Source organism: Vanessa tameamea, chromosome 19 (assembly GCF_037043105.1).
Source record: "Vanessa tameamea isolate UH-Manoa-2023 chromosome 19, ilVanTame1 primary haplotype, whole genome shotgun sequence".
Classification (NCBI taxonomy): domain Eukaryota; kingdom Metazoa; phylum Arthropoda; class Insecta; order Lepidoptera; family Nymphalidae; genus Vanessa; species Vanessa tameamea.
In genome coordinates, this window is record NC_087327.1 from 8,762,932 (window position 1) to 8,788,987 (window position 26,056).

A 26,056-nucleotide genomic window follows, 5' to 3' on the forward strand; every position below is an offset into this window, starting at 1 on the left:
CATAATAACGTATGGATATATAAATCGCCAAGATAATTATTATTGGGAGTAATTGTTATACGCCACGACAGCTGGGCGCCTACGTGCTATTTGTTAAAAAACAATTACATATTTCCTACCCTTTCCTAAAAGTGCTGCCTCTTCTGGTATAATATGGTTTTACATATATTGTTTGAGTAGTTCATTAAATCATTACAAAAAGCAATTATGTATTCATAAATTAGTAAGTATCCTAATTATGGCAACGAACTCTTTAATTTCGATCCGAGTTTTATTATTGTTTAATATTAATAATTAATGTTTTTTATTAATAATGCGGTATGTTATAAAATGTTAGCGAGTAACCCTAACCTCCAACACGGTGCTATGCCATAGGATGTTATTATTAATTATATCACATTATTATTACATAATATAATGAATATATTATCCGAAAATATTTATTTTACGTTATTATATATAAAATTATTGTTTTAAGTTATTGTTTAATAATTTGTTAAACTTGAATTAATATTATTCTATGTGGCATAATATTTAAGACTGGCACAAATACGTATATTTCTCTTTTTAAAAAGATTGATCTGTCACGAGAAATAATTTGATTATTGCGTGGTATTCAGAGATATATTTGTTGGAGATTTATTATCGAGCTTGAATTTATTTTCTCATCATGAACTACTGAAATTACAAATAATTAGTATTGATTTTCATTATAATCTAATAAATAATAAACGTATCATATTTTCGTAACACGGATGCACTCTCTATTCACAAGCTGTAATAGTTAAACTGATGAGCATTCTTAACACGAGAGAGATTAGGTTTCAAGGTCAAAGACTTTACTCGCTTTTCTAGCCACGGTAGTCTGCACTGCCATTCCGCACATCCCATTAATAATTTAATGACAGACAAATTTAATAGTCTGACTGTGGAACCGAACCTACCTTAAGACTTTCAGCCGTCTATGCTAGCCAATAGACTAAGCGTTGTTTTAACACTAATTAGTAAACTAATAATATACCTAACTATGACGTTTATATTTATTTTAAGAACGCAGTACTGTGTCGTATTACTGACTCGGACGTTAAATGTAAACAATTAGTGATCGAATACATTCACTTTTATAAACATCCAAGATTAATTAAAACTAGAGAAGTATTTAATAATATAAGTCGCGAGTGTGTACTACATCTTAATAATTTTGTTGAATTGCATAACTATTTTATAAGGTAATTTGATTTACTACTCTATATTCTCAATTATGTGATGTGATTCGATTCAGTTTGCCGACAGACTTCAGCGTGGCATATGCTCTTGAAAGTAACCTATAAATCATAAGAACATGCCTAACGAGACTGGCTCCGCACAAAACGGTCAAGGTGGACACGATACAACTACGAATGGTTCCGTGAATAATGTTAGTACGAAAATCGAGGCGAAGGTGAAGAAAGCGCGTAGTTTTGTTGAGTTATCTTTATTGAATACGTCGAATTCTGTTAAAACACTCGGTCGTAATGAAAGGCATGTTTTGGTTTTATATACTGGTGGGACAATCGGTATGGTGAAAAATAAGGATGGGGGTAAGTGTCACTATTATTGTCATAACTCTGTCATAGTTTATGATATTAAAAAGTGTAATACCTTATTGGGTTTTATTGTGATTAATACGCTAGAATATTTAATGTTGTACGTATAAATGACTTTAGATTACCGAAAATATATTAGAAAAATATACTCATGCGTGAAGCCCATTATTACTAGAATATATATGTCTGATAAAAATGTGTCCAGTATTAAATGATAAATAGTACTCGCTTAGAACTTAACTAGTTTTATGTCATTTAAATATCGTATTTAAAAAATGGTACTTTTGAATATGTTACAGGTAACAGGTCTGTTTTTTTTTGGAATCCAGATCAATTGATATTATTTTATATAACACTCAAATAAATTTAGAAAAATATCGTGTGATTGTATAGTAATTGTATGTGTAGTACTGGCACGTATTGCAACACCTCTAAAAAATTGTAAGTAATTCGATGCAAAACTTATACCTTTGTTTTACCTTCACAAAAAACAACTGTATAAACTTTCACAATGAACTGTATTATATATGTTACACAAATAACTAATATATTTATTGGCTCGGTGTTAGGGCTTTGTGCAAGCCCGACTGGGTAGATACCACACTCTCGTCATAATATTTATTGCTGCTGTGTTAGACTTTGAAGGGTGAGTGAGCCAGTCTAACTATATGCACAAGGGACTTAACATCTCACCTAAGGTTGGTCACGCATTGGTTATTTAAGAGATGGTTAAAATTTCACACGGCGTCAATGTGTATGGGTAGTGGTGATCACTTACCATCAGGTGACCAATTTGACAGTGAATGTTTAACTACTAATCAAGCATTTTTTTTAATGTATAACATGTACTGACCCGAAAACAGTACATGTTGTCAGACCAAAGTTAAAAATGTGTGCCGTTGCCTAGTATATATCAAATTAAAAAAAAAACAACTTTGTTTTGTTTTAAATCTTAAACGTCTTGTAATGTAAGATCTCGGGACGTAAATTGTTTTCATTACGAAAATTGTCAGCAGTTATTCAAATATATAATGTGATGTACGTAAATATAATTATGAAAAATATTATCAATCTCGTAATTGTATAAAGTAAAGTATAAAGTATCTTGTGATTTAGGAACAGACATTGTTAATAAATAAACATTAAATGTCGTTTTATAAGATTTTTTCTTGTATTCTTTTTATTAGGACGACACAGTTAATGAAACACAATTGAGTTTCTCTGTAAAAAGAGATTTATTTGTTTAATTTGACAATAAGAAAGAATAAAATAAAATTTTGTATTTACCTACGAATTTTTACAAAAATAATATTTACATACCTGTAAAAAGAGAAACGACATTTAATGTTTATTTATTAACAATGTCTGTTCCTAAATCACAAGATACTTTATACTTTACTTTATACAATTACGAGATTGATAATATTTTTCATAATTATATTTTTTATAATTTAGTTGTCATGTCACTGCGCGTTCGATGACGGTTGATGCGCGGAATTCAAATTAAAGAATAATACATTTTTTCTTTACATATATATATATATAAATTAATTTATTAATTTGTTTCACAACATAATTACAGTAATTACTAATATAAAACATAAAAGTAATAGAAAAAATATAATAACGAGATCTTATCACTTACAGCAATGTCTCATAGACACTTTTAGGTTAAAGAAGTCTGTTAAAAAAAAAAAACAAATTACAACATTAACAATTACATCATTATCAATTATTACATAATTACATGCTAATAATACCTACACAACAAAATAATACGTACATGTACACGTAATGAGTATTATTTACGTTTCGTCTTCCTAAGCCCTCCAATAATCCCCCAACTATTGTTACACGAACGCGGTATCCCGGTTACATGTGATTTATATAGTATAGTATTTAGTAGTTTTATATATTATATTATATTATGTTATGTTTGTATATTCTAGTGTCCAATAATTATTTGAAGTATATTGCAAAATCGAAAATTAATTAACAATTTTTTTTGTTTTATTTATGTTATATTTCTTATTTTTTAATCTTTATTTTATATACTTACTTATCATTTCAATATACGTAGGTACGTTTTTAATTTAAATAAAAACAGACGTATTTTTTATTTTCATTTATATCATATATTATTTACTTTAATAGTCATATTCACATAGGTATTTAACAGAATCTAAAAATATATATATATTCTCATTATAATAATATGAAGTTTAATAATAATCATAGACAATAAATCGTTTTTAAATTTATTCCTTTTTATTTAAAATAGGAATGCTTTTTCTAGTCTGTGTTATCCGATACACATTCTAAAATTGCACCAATCAGGATATTCCATTTTTGAAAGACCTAATTTACTATCGTATTAAAAAAAACCGCCTGTATTATTGCAGTCGATATTAAAAAGGATTTATGGAACGTGTAAGCTATCGGGATTTTCCCGTTGAGAAAGTTCTGATAAAACAAGTTATATAAATAAGTATTGAAGCAGGGTCAATAGTTTATTAACCTTTGATTGCTACTCGCGGAACATAGCTTACGTAAAATTATGTTTATTTACATCGATTAAGTGCATTTTAAATCTGAATTATTTTATTCGTAGTCATTTTCGTTATTTGAGATAAACATATCAACAAAGTGACGTATTTATATACTTTGCACTATTACGTGGAAAAATTATAACTATATTTACTCGATGACAGCCCTGTCATGTATCATTTGTGCAAGACCGTCTGTATAGGTACCACCCACCCATCCAATATTCTACCGCCAAACAGTAATACTTATTATTGTTGTGGTTTGAAGCGTGTGTGATCTAATGCAAATATAGCCTATTCCAATGGAATTAGGAAAAAAGATAAACAAACCTTAGATTTTCATGCGATTTGTTAATAACGCAGATATGTAATATATTGTATACTACTAAGAGTTTATGATTAATATATATTTATTTCTACTATAATTTTACTTCCAAAATACCAATAACAGTTTCGTCGACGTTCAAACGCGTAATTTGTTTTCTCAAGTTCATAGAGAATATCATAGATTTATCAAGCTCTCGACCAATGAAACAATTTGCTGTTAAAAGTTGTTTATTTGGCTTTTTCCTGTTATGGTTGGATTAGATTATACAGGCATTAGGGTCATAACTCTTAGCTTCTAAGGTTGGTAGCGCATTGAATATCAAAGGGATGGAATATTTCTTACAACGTTATGGGCGGTGATGACCACCTACAGTCACCTACGTCAGGTAACCCATTATCTCGTCCGCTTGTCTATATTATAAAAGGGTCTGTTTACACCCCCTTGGCTTGGAAAGCATGTAAATTTTAAAAGCCGTTGGTCATACGTCTGAAATTCTGTTGTATCTGATACCGTTTCATCAGATAACGAGAATGAGGAAATAGAGATAACTTCTGTCGGTCGTGGCCCGTGAAATCGGTCAGGAGGACATCATCAGTGAACTTCAAATCTCTCTTATCTTAAAGAGAATTTCAGATTACGGCATTTTGTACTTTGAATTTAGTATTATAAAGCAGAAAATAAAATACAAATCCGATAACTTCTGTAATAAAAGTATTATTTTTTATTTCTAGACAAAAACTATTCCAAAGAATTCTCCAGCAGCACCATCATAAAAAAAACATACTTCGTATTTATAATATTAGTAAAATAACATCGTAATGGATAAAAATGACAGATTACGTGACAAATATTTAACGAATTCAATTTTCAAAACCATGAAACTTTATGAGTAAACAGACAATTAATATTAATTGATAGGCACCATCATTAGGCGCCATGATTTTATGAATTTGACCTTGACAGTCTTATAAAAATTGATTGATCACTGTTTCTCAGCAATGTATTAAAATTAATAAAAAAACGTTAGGTATTCTCTAAATGTAATGTCTCTTTTCGATAGCCATGTAATATAAAACTCAATAACTTTTTATTGGCCCGACGTAGGGTTTGAACTTTTATTCTGCCATTAGACCAACGAGGCAGTCCAACAATAATAAATAAACTAATATATAAGGAATCTAACGTTAAAAAAAAAAAAAGTAGAAATTTAATTACTTTTGATTTTTTTTTTAATTAATTTAAAAACTTGTTCCAGTTCTGATACCACAGAAAAATGCTTTCGAAAATCTCATCAGAGGATATCCCCAACTTCACGACAACATGTTCTGGAGACACAGATTAAGTGAAGCCGACTTTGACACATCGTTTCTTGTGTTACCAGGTTATGATTTTTACAACATTGTTTTTGGAAAAGAAACAGCATTATAAAAGAACAAAAGATTTCCATAAACCTTTACCTGAAATATTTTTTTAAAGTCATATTTCTCTTCTCTTTTAATGACTCTCCAACTTGCATATTATAATATAACAGAAATTTTGTTCTCAAAACTGGCTATAATGAAAGCTCGCCTTCCTCAGGGCCGGACCTTGAGTTTAGGGGGCCCTGGGCTAATACTACTTAGGGGCCCCACTTAAGACACACCTGAACGTAGACTTGAATTAAATTAATTGAATGGATTTGATAATTGCAGGATTCGCAAACCATACGATCTGTTTAATTTAATAAAATGATGCATTCTTTCGCATTATGGTCTATTTTTGACTTTGACTTGACTTGACTTAGCTGCGGGCCTCTTGAATCCCCGGGGCCCTGGACTAGAGCACAAAAAGCCATAAGGTAGATCCGGCCCTGGCCTTCCTTCTTAATTATTGTAATAAATATGTACAGCTTGATAATACAATTACATTTCGCTAATATTAAATAACATTAATTTACCATATACATAATAAAATATATTATCAGTTACTAATTATAATAAAAAAATTACAGAAGCCAAAGAATTGGATATGAGAATATGTTATAAGATATTAGAATATGAAACTCTATTGGATTCTTCGAACATGACAGAAGTCGAGTGGATAAGGATTGCAGAAGATATCATGGTGAGCCAACGTACATTACAGAATAAGCATTTCAGTAGGCTTAGTGTGCTCAGGCTTAAACTATAGTAATACTATAAACGCGAAAGTAACTCTGTCTGTCTGAATCACATAACACAATCTGATGAAATTTGGTATAAACGAGATTGAACTCCAAGGAAGGACAGGCTACTTTTCACGCCTAGCACCTGACTAACCGCTTAAACGCGAGTAAAGCTGCGGGCGTCAGCAAGTTACTCATATATGACACTTACCTGCAATGCAAGAGACTTTACAAAGGATAAGATCAACTATAAATACACTTATATGATATTGTAAAAGCTGGAACTACGGTAAATCCTAAGATTTTTGTTCAAAAAGGTTTGCAAATTGTACTTTTACCACCATTAACTTGGCAAATGTTAGGATTAAAGGCACGGTAAAAACCTAGCATATACTGAATTCGAATGGTAAGAGCCCGAAAAAATCGTCCCATTTTCAGAAATACTCACATTTACCAATTCATGCCGGTAAATCCTAAGATATACTCTTAAATATTAAGATTTGCCATAGTACATACATATATATATCAAATAACGCCAACTTTTATTCAATTACAAGTAGCATTCTTGGTTTTCAGAAATATTACGAGCAATACGACGGCTTCGTAGTCTTACACGGCACCGACACACTATCCTACACCGCATCCGCTTTATCGTTTATGTTTGAGAATATTGGGAAAGCTATCGTATTTACTGGATCGCAGGTATCTTACAATTATTAAATTTATCATAATAATATACAAAATACTTATATGTAAGTACATAAAGTTAAGATGGCGATCCTTATAATTGAGGAATACACTTGAGCCAAGATGGCTCGGTGGTTAGAACGCTTGCATCTTAACCGAAGAAGGTTGTGCTAGACACAGAAACAGTCCAAGGATTAATTCTGCAACATTAACACTGTTAGACGCTCTTTTAATTATTATTAACTAAGTTTTCGCTTTAATTGTTGGTGTGACGTCATATAATATAATTTTTTTTTAAAGAAAATCGGACACGATGTCGTTATTGATGTAGGTTTCAAAATTCATTATTTACTGGATGAGGTTATTTCTTCCAGATACCAATATTTGAACCGAGAAGCGATGGCCCTGATAATTTCGTGTCGTCCTTGTTGATAGCCGGTGGACTAAACATTCCCGAAGTAACAATATTTTTTGGAAGCAAGTTGTTTAGAGGGAACAGGTTATTATTTTTATTTATTTTATTCTAGGGAAACAGATAACGGGATACTTCTAGTACAATAAAATACAATACATACATAAACCATTGAAAATAATTAAATGATCAATAAAATTTCACAAAGACGATAAATATGTAGATAAAATCACGTTAATCTGTTCAAATCGAAGAAGGAATAAAGATAAACGAACCGAAGATTACGTATTCTTTGCAATTTGCTAATAGCTTTGCTATATTGTGCACTACTAACAGATTTTGATTAATTTATCCTTATTCAACCACTTATATCCAGTTTAATTTTACTTTCAAAGTTCGTCTAACGCCTTTATCGACGTTAAAAATGCCATTTTCCGAAAACAATGAATATCATAGATTGTTCCAGCTCTCGACCAATGATTTCGCGTCAAGTGTTGTTTATTTGGTTTTTGTCCTCTTTTGGTTGTAATGAACTATAAGTAAAAACATTATACATGTTGATACGTCGTATTTGATTTTGTTTTTAAAGTTATAAATACATTATGTTATTATGATGTATGCAAAATTTTATGAGGATCGGTTTATCAGCTTGGGCGTTTTTTATGTAATAGTTAGCGGCATATTGTCTCCATGATGGCAAGTGGTCGATACCGCTCATAGACAGTAGCGCTGTAAAAAATATTAACCATTCCTTATATTACAACAAAAACGCCACCAACTTTGGGAGCTAAGATGTTATGTCCCTTGTGCCTGAAGTTACACTGGCTTACTCACCCTTTAAAATGGAACATAACAATACTAAGTATTACTGTTTCGCGGTAGAAAATCATGAGTGGGTATCTACCCAGACGGGCTTGGAAAAATACGAACCACCAAGTGAGTTAAAACGTGAAAGCGTCAAACAAACGAACTCATTTTTGAATTTATAATATTCGTGAAGATTTATTAATTGGATTGAATTTCTTGCCAAAGAGAGTTTAATACGAGGCGCGACTGACTCACCCTTTTTCGTGTACTAGTAACTGTTTGTATTTTCATTTAAGTTAACGTGTTAATTATGTGTGGTAATATATTGAAGGTTAAACTGCCTATGTCTATTTATTTATGTCATTTATACGAATGTATCTATATACAACATATAACATCGTCATAAATTTGTTATTACTACTATCAACGACGATATAAACAGATATTTTTCCATAATTACAATTCTTATCTTTCGTGAAGTCTTAACGGTTCGTCTCAGATTTGAGATACGAATAGACAAAGAAATATTTTTCTAAAGTACTCTTTACAACCAGAATGTTGTGTTAACTTGTGGTAGGGCTTACGGTAGGTACTACCCACTCATATATTCTACCGGGATATAATAACTCAGTTCCCCAGGTTGGTAGCGCATGGGAGATATAAGAAATGATTAAATGTCGGTGGTGGTGACCACTTAATATCAGGTTCGTCCGTCCGTCTAGCTATTTAATAAAATAAAACAACAAAATTGTAGAGGGTTAATTCAATTATTATTCAGTTATGAAAATGAAAAAAAAAACGTGGATATATTACAGACTATAATTCTTCCCCCTGAGTTTCAGTCACTGCTTCTTTTCAAGTCTGTATAAATGTCATTGATGCTGTATTATGTTTGCATGTTCATAAACTTAATACCTTTCCTTCTTTCATTCAATCAATCCTGATATTTGTTATATGAATTGAACGTGAACGTTTCAAAAAAATATTCTGTAAATTTTCCGGGACATCCGAAGATCAAAAAACGTATTGATATGGCATACTAAAAATAGAGATATACTTATTGATGTTTATTTAAAGAAGTCGCGGCGTAATAGTTTCGCTGATAATCGTGAACAATACGTTATGAGACATGCTTGAGTTATGACATAATCTTCAACTTTTATGACTTAAATCATTTAGTTTATCTATTACAATTATTAAGTTTAGGAGACTGGCAAATAGGGATCTGGTAGTTAGCTGTTACTGGCACCGCACCGTAAAAACTATTAACCGCTAAAATATTAATCACTTTCATCGGTAATGCGTCACTAACCTTTGGAACTAAGATGTCCCTATCTCACTCACTCATCAAACCGAAACACAACAATACTAAGCTTGCTTATTCTCTAACATGCCAATAAAAACTCCAACAACACACATAACATCCAATGTCTACTCACTGATGAAGTCACAATGATAACTTGTTAACAATTTCTAAATGTCGATGTGCACAGATATTTTAAATAAGTAAGTACTTTTATAAAGTGGATGCATATTTTATCAAGACCATATTGTTTTTAATTCGGTGCATAATCTTTTTCTACTTTACTATTAAATAAAATCTTTGAAAATTCGCCGGATCGGTGTCTACAGCGTGCATTGTAATTAAGCCAATTTTATTACTTTCTTTTAGAACTAGGAAGATATCAGTGAATAATTTCTATGCGTTCGACTCACCGAACTGCGTACCTCTCGTCGATGTTGGAATAGACTTCGAAGTGAATAAGAAGGCGATATTCAAGCCGACGGTGATTGAGAAATGTCACTTACACGCGAAAATGTCGAAGAATGTAGGTCTGTTGAGGATATTTCCAAGTATCAGTTCATCTGTGATCAGAGCCTTTTGTCAGCCACCCATTGCGGGTAAGTTGAAGGTAATTTCCATAATTCGGGTGAAGAAACGAGATTATTTTTTGAGGTCAATTATTGACACCAAAATTAACTATCGTATATTGTTAAGTTTACATTTAATATGGACAATAATTTGAATAAATAATAACACAATGCAAATCAATCTTTAAGGTAAATTCTAAACCATATTTAAATTTTAATATGGCGATGAAACCACAACGGATAAAATATAAAAAAAATATTTTATATTATTATTAAATCTTTTTAAATTGGATTTTTTAGGCATTGTTCTAGAAAGCTACGGAGCTGGCAACATTCCATCGAATAGAGAAGACGTATTCAAAGAGATATCAGCCGCGGTCAAAAGGGGCGTTATAGTTGTTAATATTACTCAGTGCACTAAGGGCAGTGTAGTTGCACCCTTGTATGAGACTGGAAGGGTAAGAATCAAAGATATTAACTGAAAATATTATTATTCTTAGTATTTTACTCTTTAAAAGGAGAGGGGGATTTGACTTTTAATACTTTATTGATGATTGTAATGTTTTTTTTTTCTTCAAATTATTATTAAAAAATATAGGATGTGGTAAATTATAAGCTTTAAACTGTACATGTTTAAGTTTCTTCAAATCTTAGTTGGAATGGAACATATACAATCTTAATGAAAATGATGATGATGAGGCTAAAATTATACATTAAATAAAATTATATAAATGTGTAAATTTATAATTTGGTCGAGATGAATATTTATTAAAATTTAACGACATAATTAATAAATACATATATGTATTTGTAGCTCATAGCAGAGTGCGGAGTAGTGTCGGGATACGATATGACACCCGAGGCCGCTCTCACTAAACTGTCCTACGTACTTTCAAAGACTGAACTCACGTATCAGCAGAAGATTGAGGTATTATTATACATATGTATATCGAGACTTGTTCAAAAACAGACGTTATCAAACTCAGAAATATAATCAGGCAAAATTTTAATCCATGAGAGAATCCCTACTTGTAGATGATCCCTTGTAAAGATCACTACTTGAAGATGTGTTTTTTGTTGGATATCGATTATACAATTTGTTATATACTCAATTTTTAAAATTATAGACCGATAACCGTATTTATATAATAATAATAATATAAAATTAAGAATTTTCTCAAGGCAACTGGAGATTGTACTCTGTAACATTTTACTATTTTGCAACATATTTAATAAACTCTGTCATAGTGACATTATGCAAAGTTTAAAACTAGAAACCATTCACGCAATTGTAGTGTTTAATAATAAACTATTATAAAGTAATGTGCATCTATTTTTAACAAGAATGGTTGTTTTTTCAGATGATGGTGACAAACATAAGAGGAGAATTAACAAATACTTCATCAATCGCTCTAGAGGTATATATTTATAAAATGTCCGTTCAGAAATTAAAGAACTTAATGGTTTATCCAACGACGCAGATGCAGTTTTAATTTCAGAAAAGTGTCAAATTTTACACGAGACAATTAGATTAATTTACAGATCAAAACAAGCGCATTTTTATAAGTCTTAATGATATATAAACATTATATAATTTGGGTGTAAATTATGTATTATAATTAAAACAACAATACAATATTCAGGATAATACTCTGATAGATGCATTAGCGTCGAGTTTGAACATTCAGTCGCCGAAGAAATTGATAGAGGTTACAGAGAAAGTGTTCAGTTCGTTGCTTCTGTACGCGATAGAACACGACGATGTGAGAGCCGTGATGAAAATGTTAGGTGAGAAAGGTTTTAATATCTTGATTTATATTGCCGAACTATTTAAACGATTAAGTATTGTCTCAAGGGATGGGGTGACTGACATATCATATTTATAAGTAAATTAATGTCATGTATTGTCTTTTCAAATGTGTCTAATTTTATTCGTAGTAAATTGATATACATAAATAAGAAACAGCATTGAATTATGGTTTTATATTTTATGTTTTTATTGTAACTGTCATTTTTTCAGGCAGTTGAATAGAAATAACCGGAAAGCTAGATTTTGAAGTGAAGTAAAAAGTATTCATGTATATATTGTGTACTGGACACGGCTGAGTACTCTATAGTCGTTGTGTTGCTAAACATTAATATTTCGTAAAAAAAGAACTAACGATTTAATGCGGACACTCGCACGTCATACTCGCGCATTCGCGATTTATATTTTTATACTTGTTGCTCTGATCCTTGATCCCTGGATTCACATGTGGCAGAATTACATTGAAATTAGACACATGCAGGTTTCCTCACGATGTTTTCCTTCACCGCCGAGCACGAGATGAACTATAAACACAAATTAAGCACATGAAAATTCAGTGTTGCTTGCCTGGATTTGAACTGCAATCATCGGCTAAGATGTACGTTCTAACCACTGGGCCATCTCGGCTCAGTCATCGATCAATTGATATGCAAATTGTCTAGATCGCCTGATAGCTGGGTGGTATGAAACCAAGGAATCAACATTTCTTTGATCGAAGTTGTTACTTAAAACATTTTAGACATGGGCGCGGATGTAAACGTCCAGAATGCGGAAGGCAGAACAGTTCTCCATGAAGCGATACTAAAAGGAAACATACCGATTATAGAATATTTATTAAAAAATGGCGCCAACGTGCATCTGAAGACGAGGCAAGATAGACATTAGACAATATTATACAAATAGTAAATAAATGTTTAATTTAATTTTGTAATGTTAAACCTACTCAATATTTTAAGAGATATTTTACTGAAAGTGTCTTCAATGTACTAACTGATAAAAAAAGGTTTAAAATTAATTTGCATTATAAAACTAATTTAATGTATTCTAAAATAAATTACAATATATGATTAAAATACACGTTGACACGAATGACGCTTACAATTAAACAAAAACATTCCCCCCAGATGCGGTGAAACGCCCCTACTAACAGCAATACATAAAGACAATCACACAGTTATAACATTGCTGAAGCAATGCGGGGCTCATTTAGCTTCCGTGGACAATAAACCCGTCGCAGAGATGTTGTCTCTAGCCTCCAGGAGTGGAGTCGTTGACAAGCTGGAGACTCTGAGGATAGCTGGAGCAGATCTCAATGCTATGGACGAGATTAAACAAACTCCCTTACACAAGGTTGGTAACGTTTCCAATTTAAATATACAGGGTTATTGGTAATTCGACGTATTCCCGTTAGGAGGTGATAGGGGTGACTATTTGCGATAATTTGAAACTCCATATGCATGATGCAATTGTGAACCATTTTTGAGTTATCACGTTTTTTAGATTTTTTCAAAATAAGTCAAAAATGCAACTTCAAAAATTTATTAAAAAAAAGTATCAATTAAAATCTATTTTTTTCTTCTGATTTATAAAAACGATTAAACACAGGATATTTTTTAATATTTAAACAATAATTATCGGTCCAAATTTAAAAATGTGAGACGGAAAAAGATATTATTGCAATTTTTTTTTAATTTTTTTCCACAAAAATGCTTTCAAAACTAAAGAAAACGTTATGAAACTTGTCCTGAAGATTATTTTAAAAATATCACCGTTTTATGAGCTCTCCAAAAATGTATAACAACTAGGAACTTATTTCAAAACAACTGAAAAAAAATTACCACAAAAGACGCTGGCAGAAATTCGATCTTACCTCATTTCCAATCTGTCCCCAATGCACGATACAAGTTGAATCTTTAACAAGCTGTCTGTGACTGTAGCTCGGGTCACATTCTCCAGTAATTTTATACTAATAAACTATTGCCTATTTTCGTGTTATTACTTATTATTTTAAATAAGATTTAAGAACAACATTAAGGCTTTAATTATACACAAATATTGATTAAATATAGTAAAATGCTAGCAGCATTTCCCCGTTGAATCCTAATACCGATCCTCTGGGCAAAAAATGAACAAGTCCTGTCTCCAGTGAAGGCAATGCTCTAGGACTGCGAAGGAGAAAATTAAATTAATATATATATTTTAAACAACTGAGCGACCGTTAGTACTGAAAATACTCGATCAGGTTCATTTATTACAATCATTTTCCCTTTCAGGCCGTTCTTTGCAACAATCCTGATGTTGTCAAATACTTGCTGCACCACGATGTCAAGACAGATCTTCCAGATTTACTGGGATTCACGCCCTTGGATTGCGCAATAAAACTGAACTTCGAAAACATCGCCGACATGTTGAAGCAACAAAATAAATTTTAGATAGTATTTTATTTAACATTAAATTATATTATTGATATTATATTTGTTTATTGACATGAGACGCAGAGCGTTAAATAAAATTAAGTAATTATTTTCTTTTTCGTGTCTTAATTATAGTAACATAAAATAATGATATAATAACATTTTATTTAAATGAGTTTATTTGTTTAGCGTGATAGAACGTGGTTAGTCATAATATGTCACGCTTAAATAGCTAAAGGCCTTATAGTTCAGTCATTACGTCGAGAAAAACGGGTTACAAAGGCAAATGAACCGATAAAGCCAAATTTTCGATATTGTGTGGCCTAGAAAAGCTTAACATAAAATAGTCGACCAAAACATATAGATGATAAAAAAGCGTGGAGTTAATGCTTGGTGACTTCCATGGAGGAGACATAACAAACATATATGATTGTATTTAACTAACATGACTGTATTTTTAGATGTTGAAGTAGAGTAACTACTGCGTTTCTTGCCGGTTCTTCTCGGTAGAATCTACATTCCGAATCGGTGGTAGCTTTACTTTAAATAGTTTGTTAAATGACGATTCAAAAGTGCTTGTATAAGCTTACTTGAATAAAGTATATTTTGATTTTGAAACAGCCTTAGTATAGTTACGGTTTTCCAGGCCCTTCTCACGTAAAATCAAAAATTTGGATTTTTCGGTTCATTTGCATTTCCAAACGTATTCACTGACTGGACTATAACCTATAAACTTTTTTTAACTTTAAACACACAAACATTTTATATATATATATATAACCTTTCTCATAAAAGACTAGTTTTATATAAGACTAGTTTTCGCCAATGGAATACGTCGGTTTTTGGTATAAAAGTAGCATATGTCCTTCCTTGGGGTTCAAGCTTCCTATATCGAAAATTTTATCATATTTTGTTCAGTAGTTTATCTTATGAATAATAGACAGAGTTAGTTAGCGTTTATAATATTAGTATGAAGTCTTGCTAACTAAAACAGGTCTGATATCCACTAATGTGACTGTCCAGGTTACTTTCCGTTTAAGCCAAGTTAAGTTTAGGAAAATAATACAATGATCTAGTATTTTTTTAATTTATATTTTAAATTAAAACAAAATGTTGCTATATATAATGTCTATGTTTGGATCAACAGTACGAATGACAATCTTAAAGAGAATGATTACAAAGTGCGTTGGAAAATTATCTCGAATTTGTTAAAACTGCAAAGTTTTTCATCAATTTTGGCAAAGATTTTTCATCTATCGGACAAGGGCTATAGGAATCACAATCCTGCCCTTTAATTCCTCTCAGAGTAGCTTCTTGAAGGGCTGTAGTATTGACCATCGTCGATAACAATTTGTTACTGAAATAGAACATATTTTTTAAATACTCAGTAAAGGTGGAATAGTTTCGTGCGTATGTATGATATTACACCGTCGTTCAGGTAGCTATTTTATACTTATGGCCCTGATTTCTACGGACAATATATTTGTCTATTCCGTATTGCCGTTATTTGAAAGGCAGATGAACAAATGGATCGACTAGTGTTAAGTGCTCGTCTTTGTCTATAAAACGAAAACCATTAGCGGCAGTGAAAACACGTGCATTTAAATGCAAATTAGGCGAAAACTTGGAAGTTCGAATGTGGGTGACGGTATTTTATTGATAAAAAAATATATATTTTTTATACTTTGAAATTTCAATATTCGTTTATTTCAATTCGTTAGTTTCACAATCAAAGAAAAAATAAGCATGCAGGTGACCCTGAAAGACGCCGATTATAGTAAAATTTCTATGCACTTTTATGTCACCAACAAATCCTGACCGGACCTGACCTGACAAGTTTTAATTAACAGCAATTATTTTTTTCAAGCGGCGTTTTCGTTATGTAATTGCTTCGAGAAATGAATTTGTTCAAACAGGTTTTTATCATCAGCAGTACCTAATCTAACATGTTTTGTACCCTGTGGTTGTATTGGTGGCTCATCCTGTAACTCATCCTACTAACCGAGTTACAGCATAGACAATATTGATAAGTATTTATTGGTCGGATGTCCGATGAGGTCGTCGTATTCTACCTTACCTACCGATAGCACAAGTATTAACATTTCATCAACGTATTCTAAGGTTAATTAAATTTTAAATCTGATATTAATAACAATCTTTCCATAAATCAATTTAATCCTGAAACTTGTTACACATTAGTACACAAAGCATTTTCGCTTATCTCAAAAAAAAAATTACGAATTCTAATTAAATAGTACTACATATTAACGTTGAGTTTTAGTAGTAAATATAAACATAGGCTATGATGTATCTACGTGTACCTCATTATATGTTTCCAAGTCTTCATATTTCCAGTGTTTTTATTTCTTCTGCCCGCCCAGCAAGCGACTCGTTCAGGACAAGCTCGGCTATGAGCAACCAGCTGGTCCGTTATAAAAAATGTATGGAAATCATTTATATCGTCATCATCTGAATTAAAAGAAGCATTGTTATGTTGCGGTCAATATAGTTCACATTCAAGTAAAAGTAAAAGCAGTTAAAGTCTGACGAGGAGCTAATACTTAAATGTGATGCTGTATCGTAATCAAAACGTGCACGCACACTAATATGAAAAAATACAAACGAAAATTAAGACACACCAAAACACGGACAACAAGTATGTGAAGATTAAAAATATGTGCCACCGATGTATTCTTTTAAGGAGAGGTAGATCCATTTTTTCGTCACTCTGTTAGTGCTGGTTGTTGATACGTAATATGTGCAGTATTTATTCGAAATAAGCGTGTTTCTGCGCCGCTCCAAATTGGCTAGGGAGATATCCGTCATCAACCAATACATATTGAACTCTTGTGTCTGTTCGAATGGTGTCTTTCATAGCAGAAGCATGAAATGAATTTTAAACATACATTAAGTACAAGAAAACATAAATAGCTGGATCATCTCTCACTGGATTATGTTTTTGAATGTGTTGTTAAAAATCAGATCGACATAACAATGAAATACATAAAAGCGCATTTCTGTTGAAAATTATACCTTATTACGATTTTTATATAGCAATTTTTTTTCATAATAAAAAAGAAAACAATAAATGAAAACTCTTAATTTTCATTTTCGCGTATTTTCACTCGGTATCTATCGAACTTTTGATTGGCCGAAGCAATTCCGAATGAAAAATACAAAGCATTAAATAGCGTAGCATTTTCTAAGAAATTAGTAAGTAAGAGTAAGAAAATTTGTATTTAAAATAAGGAGCACAATAAAATTATACTAAATTAAAAATATTTTTATATTATATTCGATAATTTCAAATCTTAAATGTTGTAGTTAAAAAAACGCACAAAGAATCACGTTTATTCATGAAATATGTAAAATAAAATATTTCCAAAAAATACCATCAAACGAATGCTACGACATTATAGCCCTCTTTTTCAGACATTATTTTAATAAGTTAATCGTGCTAATGCTATGAACCTTTTTGTTAAATGAATATTAAATTTATCAAAGTCACATACATTGTTCATGACATTCGTTTTTCAAACGTAGATGAATAACAACAAAATGTCAGTTGTATAAAGTTCAGGAAAAAACCTAACTTTCGGGTTACAAAATAAAATTTTCAGTGTCCATAGTGATGATATTTTAGAAACAGGATTGAAATAAAACCGCCGTAAGTTTATTTTTCATTCATTTAAAAATATACACTAAATAACGATCGATGGTCCGATGCTTTTAATACGGTTCAATACAACGCGATATATTTTTCATTGTCTAATCAAATTGGTTTATTGTGCCCAGTAGCGACAACAGAAGAAAATTAATGCGTATCTGATAAAAAACTGTTGAACTCAACAGGTAATGGAGCAAATGTATCTCGTAGAAATATTCATAGACAAGGTGACAATCTTCGTATTCGACGATGAAGAATCGAGCGGTGCAAATAAAAAACTAATTGTCAAAATAAGATTTGGTCCCAAAGTGGAATTTATAATTAAAGAGGGCCAAATAGCTTTAAACGAAGACACAAAGGATGATATCATCGAGTGCGACGACAATGGCAGACGAAAATGGTCACGGACCATAAGAGTTGGAAAGTCGTATTTATTTCCCTCTTATTCAGATACAGTACTCATGATATTGAGTAAGTTCCCATTGGAAATTGAAATCTGGAATGATGATGAAAATGAAGTAGACATTTTTGTTGGTATTGGAACTATGCATTGGGAAACAGAATTTTTCCATATGTTAAAAGAAACTGCTGTAGCTAGTAAGATCCACGAACCGCTTACCATAAAACAAAATACGCCGCTATTCCATGAATGCTGTTGCAAGCAAGTTGGAGAAATTTCTTTCATACTCCGATTAAGTGCTTTAGGAGAAAGTATTATTACAGAATTCCAGCAATTAATGAAAGATCCAGACACCTTTGTTTTCAGAACAAATAAAGCACCAAGCTTGTTTCAATGTAAAAGGGTCGAGGGTGACGATCCAAACTTCTGTATGGTGGGCAGTCTCTATGAAACGACTACATTAGAAGATCCCACGTTAACAAATAATGCACAAGAAAAAATTGAAATTTGTACAGAATTACAGAGTTGCGGTGTACAGAGAGATCCGGATGGAGCTAGTTGTAAGCATGATGTGGAAGATACAGAGGCACAGCTTAAAAAATCATATCCCATCGATAAGATCAGAATGGGTGATATCACAGGTCCATGTGGAAATGCAAACTGTCCATTAGCTCATAAAGTCAGAACATACATTAGAAACTTAGAAACATATAAACGAGAAGCAGTTGGTAAAGTAACTGAAACAAAAGGAGATGTTACAAGAAAAGTGTGTGGTACCTGTGATTGTAAAGATGATCGTTGGCATCGTGAAGAATGTCCCGAAATGTTAGAAAAAGAAGGTAAACAAGGTAGAGTTGTATGTTCAGGGTGCGGTGGTACAACACAAGCGGGAGAAACTTGTGATGACCAACAAAAAAAGTCGGGCATGAACCCTAATTCTAATAAAACAGTCGCATACATATACAGTGTAACTAAAGTTCCGGGATTTAATGTATCTTTGAACGGGAAAGAATTTATCACAGAAAATCTGAAGAAAAACTGCTATTATCAATCTACTCCTGGAAATGAGCCATCAAGCAACAAAGTTGGGTGTAGTTGTAGTCGAAGTGGATGTACATGGAGTCAATTTGAAAATACGAAATTGTTCGATTTGCCAACGATTCCCCTCAACACGAAAAATACAGATACTCGTAATAAAGTTGCTACACGCCAAACTTTAGTCTATAATTTTGACGTAAAGGAGTCAAAACGAAAATTGCAAGTTTTCGATTGTGTCGAAATTGCTGATGATAAAGATTGTAAATGTAATCCACCCAAGCCATCTCCGCCTTGCAAGACATTCGACTGTGAGTGTATGACAGAAACTACTAACGTCGTAGCAAGAAAGAGTCATCGACCATATTGTCCATCTTACAAACACAAATCAAATTGTCCAGTAACAATGATGCAAGAAGACGAAGAAAAGAAGAAAGCAGAAGATGATGAAGACGAGGCTGAACCATTGCCATACGGGTTACCTCCTATCAAACTCGGTCCCTGTCCAGTATTAGGTAGACCATGCTGTGTCCCTGATGGCTTTGCAAGGATGTACAAGACTGCGGCATTACCTGCCCAGCCACCGAGCTATAGCGATGCAGGAAAAGTTTGCTGTTCCAAAGAGTATAAACGAATAAAGAAGGCTGTTAATGATTATATGAAGTATGAAAAAGATCACGACTTTAGATGTGTTAATAAATTCAACGTGGACACTGAAAGACGATGTTGCGATAAAGAACAGAGACTATTATCCCTAATGGGCAAGGAATGTTGTGGTTCCCACAAATTAGCCATACAAGAGAAATTTAAAGAAGAAAAGAATCCTTGATATTTTATTTTGTAACCCACTAGTGTATAATATTAAGATCTAATTATACTTATACAACTGACTGAGAAGTTTTATTGTTTATTGCTTAATGGTGATAAGAGATAATTTACAGCACATGTATCTGTAATGAAAATTCTAAAACATATCTTTAAATATAATAATTGATTGTTGAAATAAATTTCATATCATTTGACTAGGTTTAAAAATTAAAAATGGCCGAAGATGAAGATAACGACAAGAAGAAAAAAAAGAAAAATGCTTCCAAATATAATTACACTTTTGGTGACATTCATCCAGGTATCTGTCGTTTTATTGTTTAATATTGAAATTAATAAAGGTATACACTTTTTAATTATTTCATTAATCGAATTTAATATGCTTAGGTGTTGTGATTGGCCACAAGACGTGCAATCCATTTTTAAAGCCAGGCTATCCGGTTCCTGCAGAAATGGGCTGGTTATGGGATGCGCCAGATATACCAGGATATAAGGTTATTTTAATTTTTCAACCATTGCATTTTAATAATTTTGTTCTCTTCCTACTATACTACTCTTACGGTCTTATGGTCGATACTCTTCCTACTATTTTTATTTCATTTTGGTTTTGGTATGCAGCCCCGTAAAGGTTGGCAGCCGGGCGTGATTGGAAAAAGTGTTGCGAAAACGATGACGTTTAAATGTCCTCGTGGTGGTCAAGATAAGAATGCTAACAAAAAGAAAAAGAAGAAAGGTCGCACTACGGGTGCTGATATGGGGGGAGGGGACTCGGAACCAGAGGAACCTCTAGAACCAAAACCGACTTTAAAAGTTCAGAGAAAGGGCGACGTATTTACAATACAGGTTAGTTAACTCAATCCAGTAAAATTAAACTTACATTTCAAACCTTTATTAAAATTAGTGTATTATTTTAGACCAAGTTTTATTTGTTATAAAAGAATTGATATACAATGCCATACCAAAGCCCTGCCTCAAAAGTAAAAAATGGATGTACGATGAATGATCTTTATACGTTTATTAATATTTTTGGGCAAAGTATATGCAATAAAAACCCTGCATTCTATTCTTGAGTTGCGAAACAAATTGGAAATAATAAAAATATTCCCATGGGTAGTCCAAATAATGCTGTATTGACAGGATTATCAGTTCTCGATTGACAATATATATATTCAGATAAATAAAAATTAAAATAAAATTTTATATTTTAAGAATTGCTATTGATTTATTTCTTCTAGAACCAATAGAATCTGAAAAGATAATATATATATTTCTATTATATAGTAGGTAATATATAATAGAATGCGGTTGTAAAAAAATCTGGTAAAGTTTTATTTTAATGAAAATATTTTGATTGAACCTTCCAGGTAAACCCATTAAAAGATTTGACAGAAATCGCACCAAATGAAGATCCATATGTCGACTGTGATCCTATGATATTTAAAATTATAAAAAAGAGAAGCCCGGAGGAGCAAGCCAAAGTCGAGGCAAGGAGAATGGTTAAACTAAAGAATCAGCGTGATGGTGAAATCCGAAAGGCTTTAGCTGAAGCCGTAGAAGATATCTGCAAATGTGCTTATATGGACGTGTATTGTAACGATCTCACAGCTATTGATAGAGTGATAGACAGCTGTCCAGCATTTAAAGAACCAGAATGTGTTTGCCAAGAAGAATCTTTAAGTTCCTTGTCGAGTAATGCAACTTGGGATATAGAATATACACCACCGTTTGGTTGCTTCGATTTAGCTCCGAGGAAACGAAAGAATTTTATTCACGTTGAAACCCAGTATATTCCCGCCGATGCAGGAATAGTTGAACCGCCAAAGATTAAATGTAAAAAGTCCTGTACATCTATAAAGCCGAAAAAGAAACAATCAAATAAAATCTGCTGCGGACCACGTTCCTAATTAATTAATTGAATTGAATAATATAAAAAGTCTTCTGTTTTTTTACGAGATTATTTGTCGAAATATATAAAGTATTCACAATAAATACGATTTTTTATCCTATTATTTGAAAATGACGAATTGCCCATTTAATGTCAGGTATAGCAACCAAAGATGTGGGTTAAAATCTGGGAAAACACTATTGAATTGTCATGCGCTTAATTTTTGTTTTTAAATTAGGAGGTCTTTACTTTTGAATTCAACACATTAGCTCTTTTCAGGTCCCATGTATCACAACATGATTCATGCTTATTGTTTAACTATTGTATCGGCTATTTGACTGGGGAACCTCTCAGGGTTATTAAGTAAACTCCAAACCTTAAGGAGAGGACTGAGGAAGAGTCGTTCTTTATTGCGATATCGTTAGAGGAGATCAGAGTTAGAAGGGAAACTCGAGAAACAAATGAATTGATTTTTCAACATGTTGTGCAATAAATAATAGTGTTAGTATTTAAAATAAAATTATAATACGTACTTCGTGAGGATCGCTCCAAGTGGTGCCAATCAGAGACTTTGTTGACAAAAGGTGCGACGAAACTTATAAAAATAATAATAATACCCCCAAGCACAAGTGCGATTGGATTTATATTAATTTTCGATAAACTCTGAAACAGTTTAAAAACAGTAATGACCAGATATTTGTCAAGTATTGATAGAAAGACCTAATTAATCATTAGAACTTGTTTGCCATGAAATAAATATTGGAAGACCTAAAGTAATCCAAAGGAACTGGGTCTTGCATTCCTTTTTCTCTATAAAAGCTTGTTAATTGCTTTGTTTAATACAAATAAATAATAAACTGTGCAAACTAGTAATGCCTATTGCTTCCTTGTGTAGCTGCTGCTTTTAATATATATATTTTAAATTTATAATTAGTGAGCGATTGGCACATGATCTATCAGAAATAATAACTATTCCTTACATTGGCAATGACCCACCGAACTTAGGAAATAAGATGTTAAGTCCCTTGTGCTTGTAATTAAACTGGCTCACTCTTCAGATTTATATTATTACACGTCAACACTTAAACCCAGAACACAATAATACTAAGTACAGTTTTGCAGTAGCAACAATTGAAGTAAAGTTTCAGGCAAAGACTCTCCTCATTAAGTTTTTAATCGCAGCGAACAGAGGCTTAAAGTACTTCGGATTATAGAGCATCAATAATTTTAATAGTTATTATGTGAAAATAAAACTACTTACAAAACCGGGAATGCCAAATTCAGCTACAGCGTTAAATGTTTTTTTGAGTGGTATTTTAATAAAAGGTATTGAAAAATCCAGGCCAACCTTAAATAAGTAGTATATTTTTTATATTCTTTTAATTTCCATTAAATAGTAATTTAATTGTTCATTTTACTCACTTCAACATCTTCATTTTCCGCATTAAACGATAAAAATCTCATTTGACGATTTCCTTTTTCCTCGCTGGAGGCAAATGTCAAGAGGAAAAGGAAAGTAACACTTAGAATGGCTTTAAACATTTTCAAAAGATTGTAAACTATAAATTAAATTTTAAATTTCGAACAGAACTGGTAACACTGATTAAAGCCAATATGCGACTGACTTTATTTTGCCATAACGTTCACGACTTAGCGCCATTTTACGCTGCATTTACAGAAATAGTGCGGAGCGGAGTGCGAATAAATTTCCGCGTATTGTTTATGTAAAATAAATTATAACACTGTAGAATATTTAAAAAGATCTAGTAAAATTTAGAAATGACTTAAGAGAAAATTTAAATTACTTGTTTCTTTCAATATACAATGTACTTCTGTAACTTTTACCTTTTTCATTTTAAATATATCGATCCTATATCAACAATTTTTAACAAACATAAAACAAAATAAAAATATATACTTTTATTTATTGTATACATATTCTTTTTTATAATACTTTTCATAATTTAAATAAAATATTTTTTTAGCATTTTATTTATTTCAAAAACCCTGTCTGTCAACACTTAGCTCTTTATAGTTTAAATACCCCAATTTGTAATGTTACGGATAATGAACAACTTAATGTCTCATTTAACTATGTTTTTATTATATAATATGTTTATTATGTGACTATAGTAAGTCAACATTATAGTTTTTTTCTTGTCTACACCGGAATTGCTTATCGTTACAACACGTGAATCTTAAAAGATGATTTGCGGGTTCAAAAACTGACAATAACAGCACCACTGAATTTGTCGTGATTGTCTGTCGGGTACATGTGTGTGTGTGGTGGAAAAAGCCCTAAATCTTCTTAACAAAGAATCCTTAGGCCACCAGGGGTCAATCAGTAAATTTTTTTCAGCCACGTATTTAGAAATACAAAACTAGTTTTGAGAATTTATAATATTAGTAATTAATAATAATAATAACTTAGAAATATTGTTTTCCGCTTGTAATTATTTTCCAGACGGTCAGTATTTGCACCTAGGTACGTAAGCATGAACGAGAATGGTCTCAAAATTTGCCCCGAATGTCGTATTTCAGGGCAAGTTTTGTGCCCTGAAGTATGAACTTCGGGGCAAATTTACTATATAATTAGTTATACACCATTTCTCGAATATGATCACGCGTTGATCTACTGGGAGCTATTCTATACCACCGAAAAGTAATTTACAGCCAATAAACTTGACTTAGTAGTTCTCTATCGATTAGCTTGAAACATAATATGTCAAAATCCAATGATAAATATTGCATACTACTCAATATAAACTTATATTAGTTATAATAAAGCGTGAAATTGGCATTGCTAAGTAAAATATATGTGTTTTATTTTATTTATTAATATTTATTTCTATGATTGATTGTAAAATTTAGTAAATATTTGCATCCTACGCGACTGCAATGTGGAATTTTGAATCTACAATAATTGTTGCTCTAATCAATTCTGTAAGTGTAACACCTAAAAAATCATTCGCTTCCTTGATCAAGGTCCGGGAGCAGACGACAGTTTTGAATCGGCACGTATAGTGGGAACTGCCTCAATATGGAACCTTAAACAACGCTAGGATACTGGTAAATCTCTATTGATGGATGATATAATTTTTTACTATTTTAAATTCTAAGGCAGTTATAATAATATTATTTATTGCAAATCAATGTAAAACATATGTTTTTTATGTTTTAATGTAAAACAATTAGATAGAAGAAAATAAAACAAATGATATGGTACAAAAAGTAGCTTTTCGTTAAAGAATGATCTTTTTTAGGCCGACGGAATCGGCTAACTATTGTCGAACGATTCGTCGGAGACAAATATTTGCTATGATATTCCACTTGGTCGTTTGGTTGGATAGTGCCAACCACTCTTCATATATTCTACCGCCATGCAGCAAAACTTAGTATTGTTGTGTAGTGTTGAAAGGTGAGTGAGCAAGTGTAACTAGACACAAGGGAGATATCATCTAAGTTACCAATATTGGCGGCGCATTGGCGATGTAATGAGTGATTAAAATTGTGAAATGCATGGGAAAACGTTAGACCTTATTGACAGTACAAAAATTCTTTAGTTTCCAAGCTACAATGGGGTCCTTACATTAATGGGTTGGCGAATAGACTAAACTCTGCAGCATTCGCGATCAAGAATTA

At 31.9% G+C, this 26,056-nt stretch overlaps 3 protein-coding genes across 4 annotated transcripts; 2 read left to right on the plus strand and 1 right to left on the minus strand.

The window, feature by feature from the left end:
- The first annotated feature begins 1,215 nt into the window (after positions 1-1,215).
- LOC113399420 (L-asparaginase) lies at positions 1,216-14,718 on the plus strand. Its single transcript, XM_026638555.2, has 13 exons — positions 1,216-1,580; positions 5,716-5,841; positions 6,451-6,563; positions 7,180-7,305; positions 7,665-7,789; positions 10,182-10,411; positions 10,682-10,839; positions 11,196-11,309; positions 11,743-11,799; positions 12,025-12,169; positions 12,928-13,057; positions 13,313-13,538; positions 14,462-14,718. Exons 1-13 carry the CDS (start codon positions 1,343-1,345, stop codon positions 14,618-14,620), a joined length of 1,947 nt encoding a protein of 648 aa, XP_026494340.2. The 5' UTR covers positions 1,216-1,342; the 3' UTR covers positions 14,621-14,718.
- Positions 14,719-15,723: 1,005 nt separating this feature from the next.
- LOC135193827 (uncharacterized protein) lies at positions 15,724-24,120 on the minus strand. Its single transcript, XM_064217894.1, has 5 exons — positions 23,837-24,120; positions 23,676-23,762; positions 22,948-23,077; positions 16,924-17,071; positions 15,724-15,959 (listed from the first exon to the last, which is right to left on the minus strand). Exons 1-5 carry the CDS (start codon positions 23,954-23,956, stop codon positions 15,797-15,799), a joined length of 648 nt encoding a protein of 215 aa, XP_064073964.1. The 5' UTR covers positions 23,957-24,120; the 3' UTR covers positions 15,724-15,796.
- On the plus strand, positions 18,148-22,518 carry LOC113399289 (uncharacterized). 2 transcript variants are annotated; one of them, XM_064217948.1, is made up of 5 exons: positions 18,154-18,269; positions 20,731-20,830; positions 20,917-21,023; positions 21,148-21,372; positions 21,894-22,518. In XM_064217948.1, exons 2-5 carry the CDS (start codon positions 20,746-20,748, stop codon positions 22,431-22,433), a joined length of 957 nt encoding a protein of 318 aa, XP_064074018.1. In that variant the 5' UTR covers positions 18,154-18,269; positions 20,731-20,745; the 3' UTR covers positions 22,434-22,518. The 2 variants fall into 2 exon arrangements, with proteins under 2 accessions (XP_026494168.2, XP_064074018.1); XM_026638383.2 differs by lacking the exons at positions 20,731-20,830; positions 20,917-21,023; positions 21,148-21,372; positions 21,894-22,518 and adding an exon at positions 18,455-20,594 and having other exon boundaries at positions 18,148-18,269.
- Positions 24,121-26,056: the final 1,936 nt, after the last annotated feature.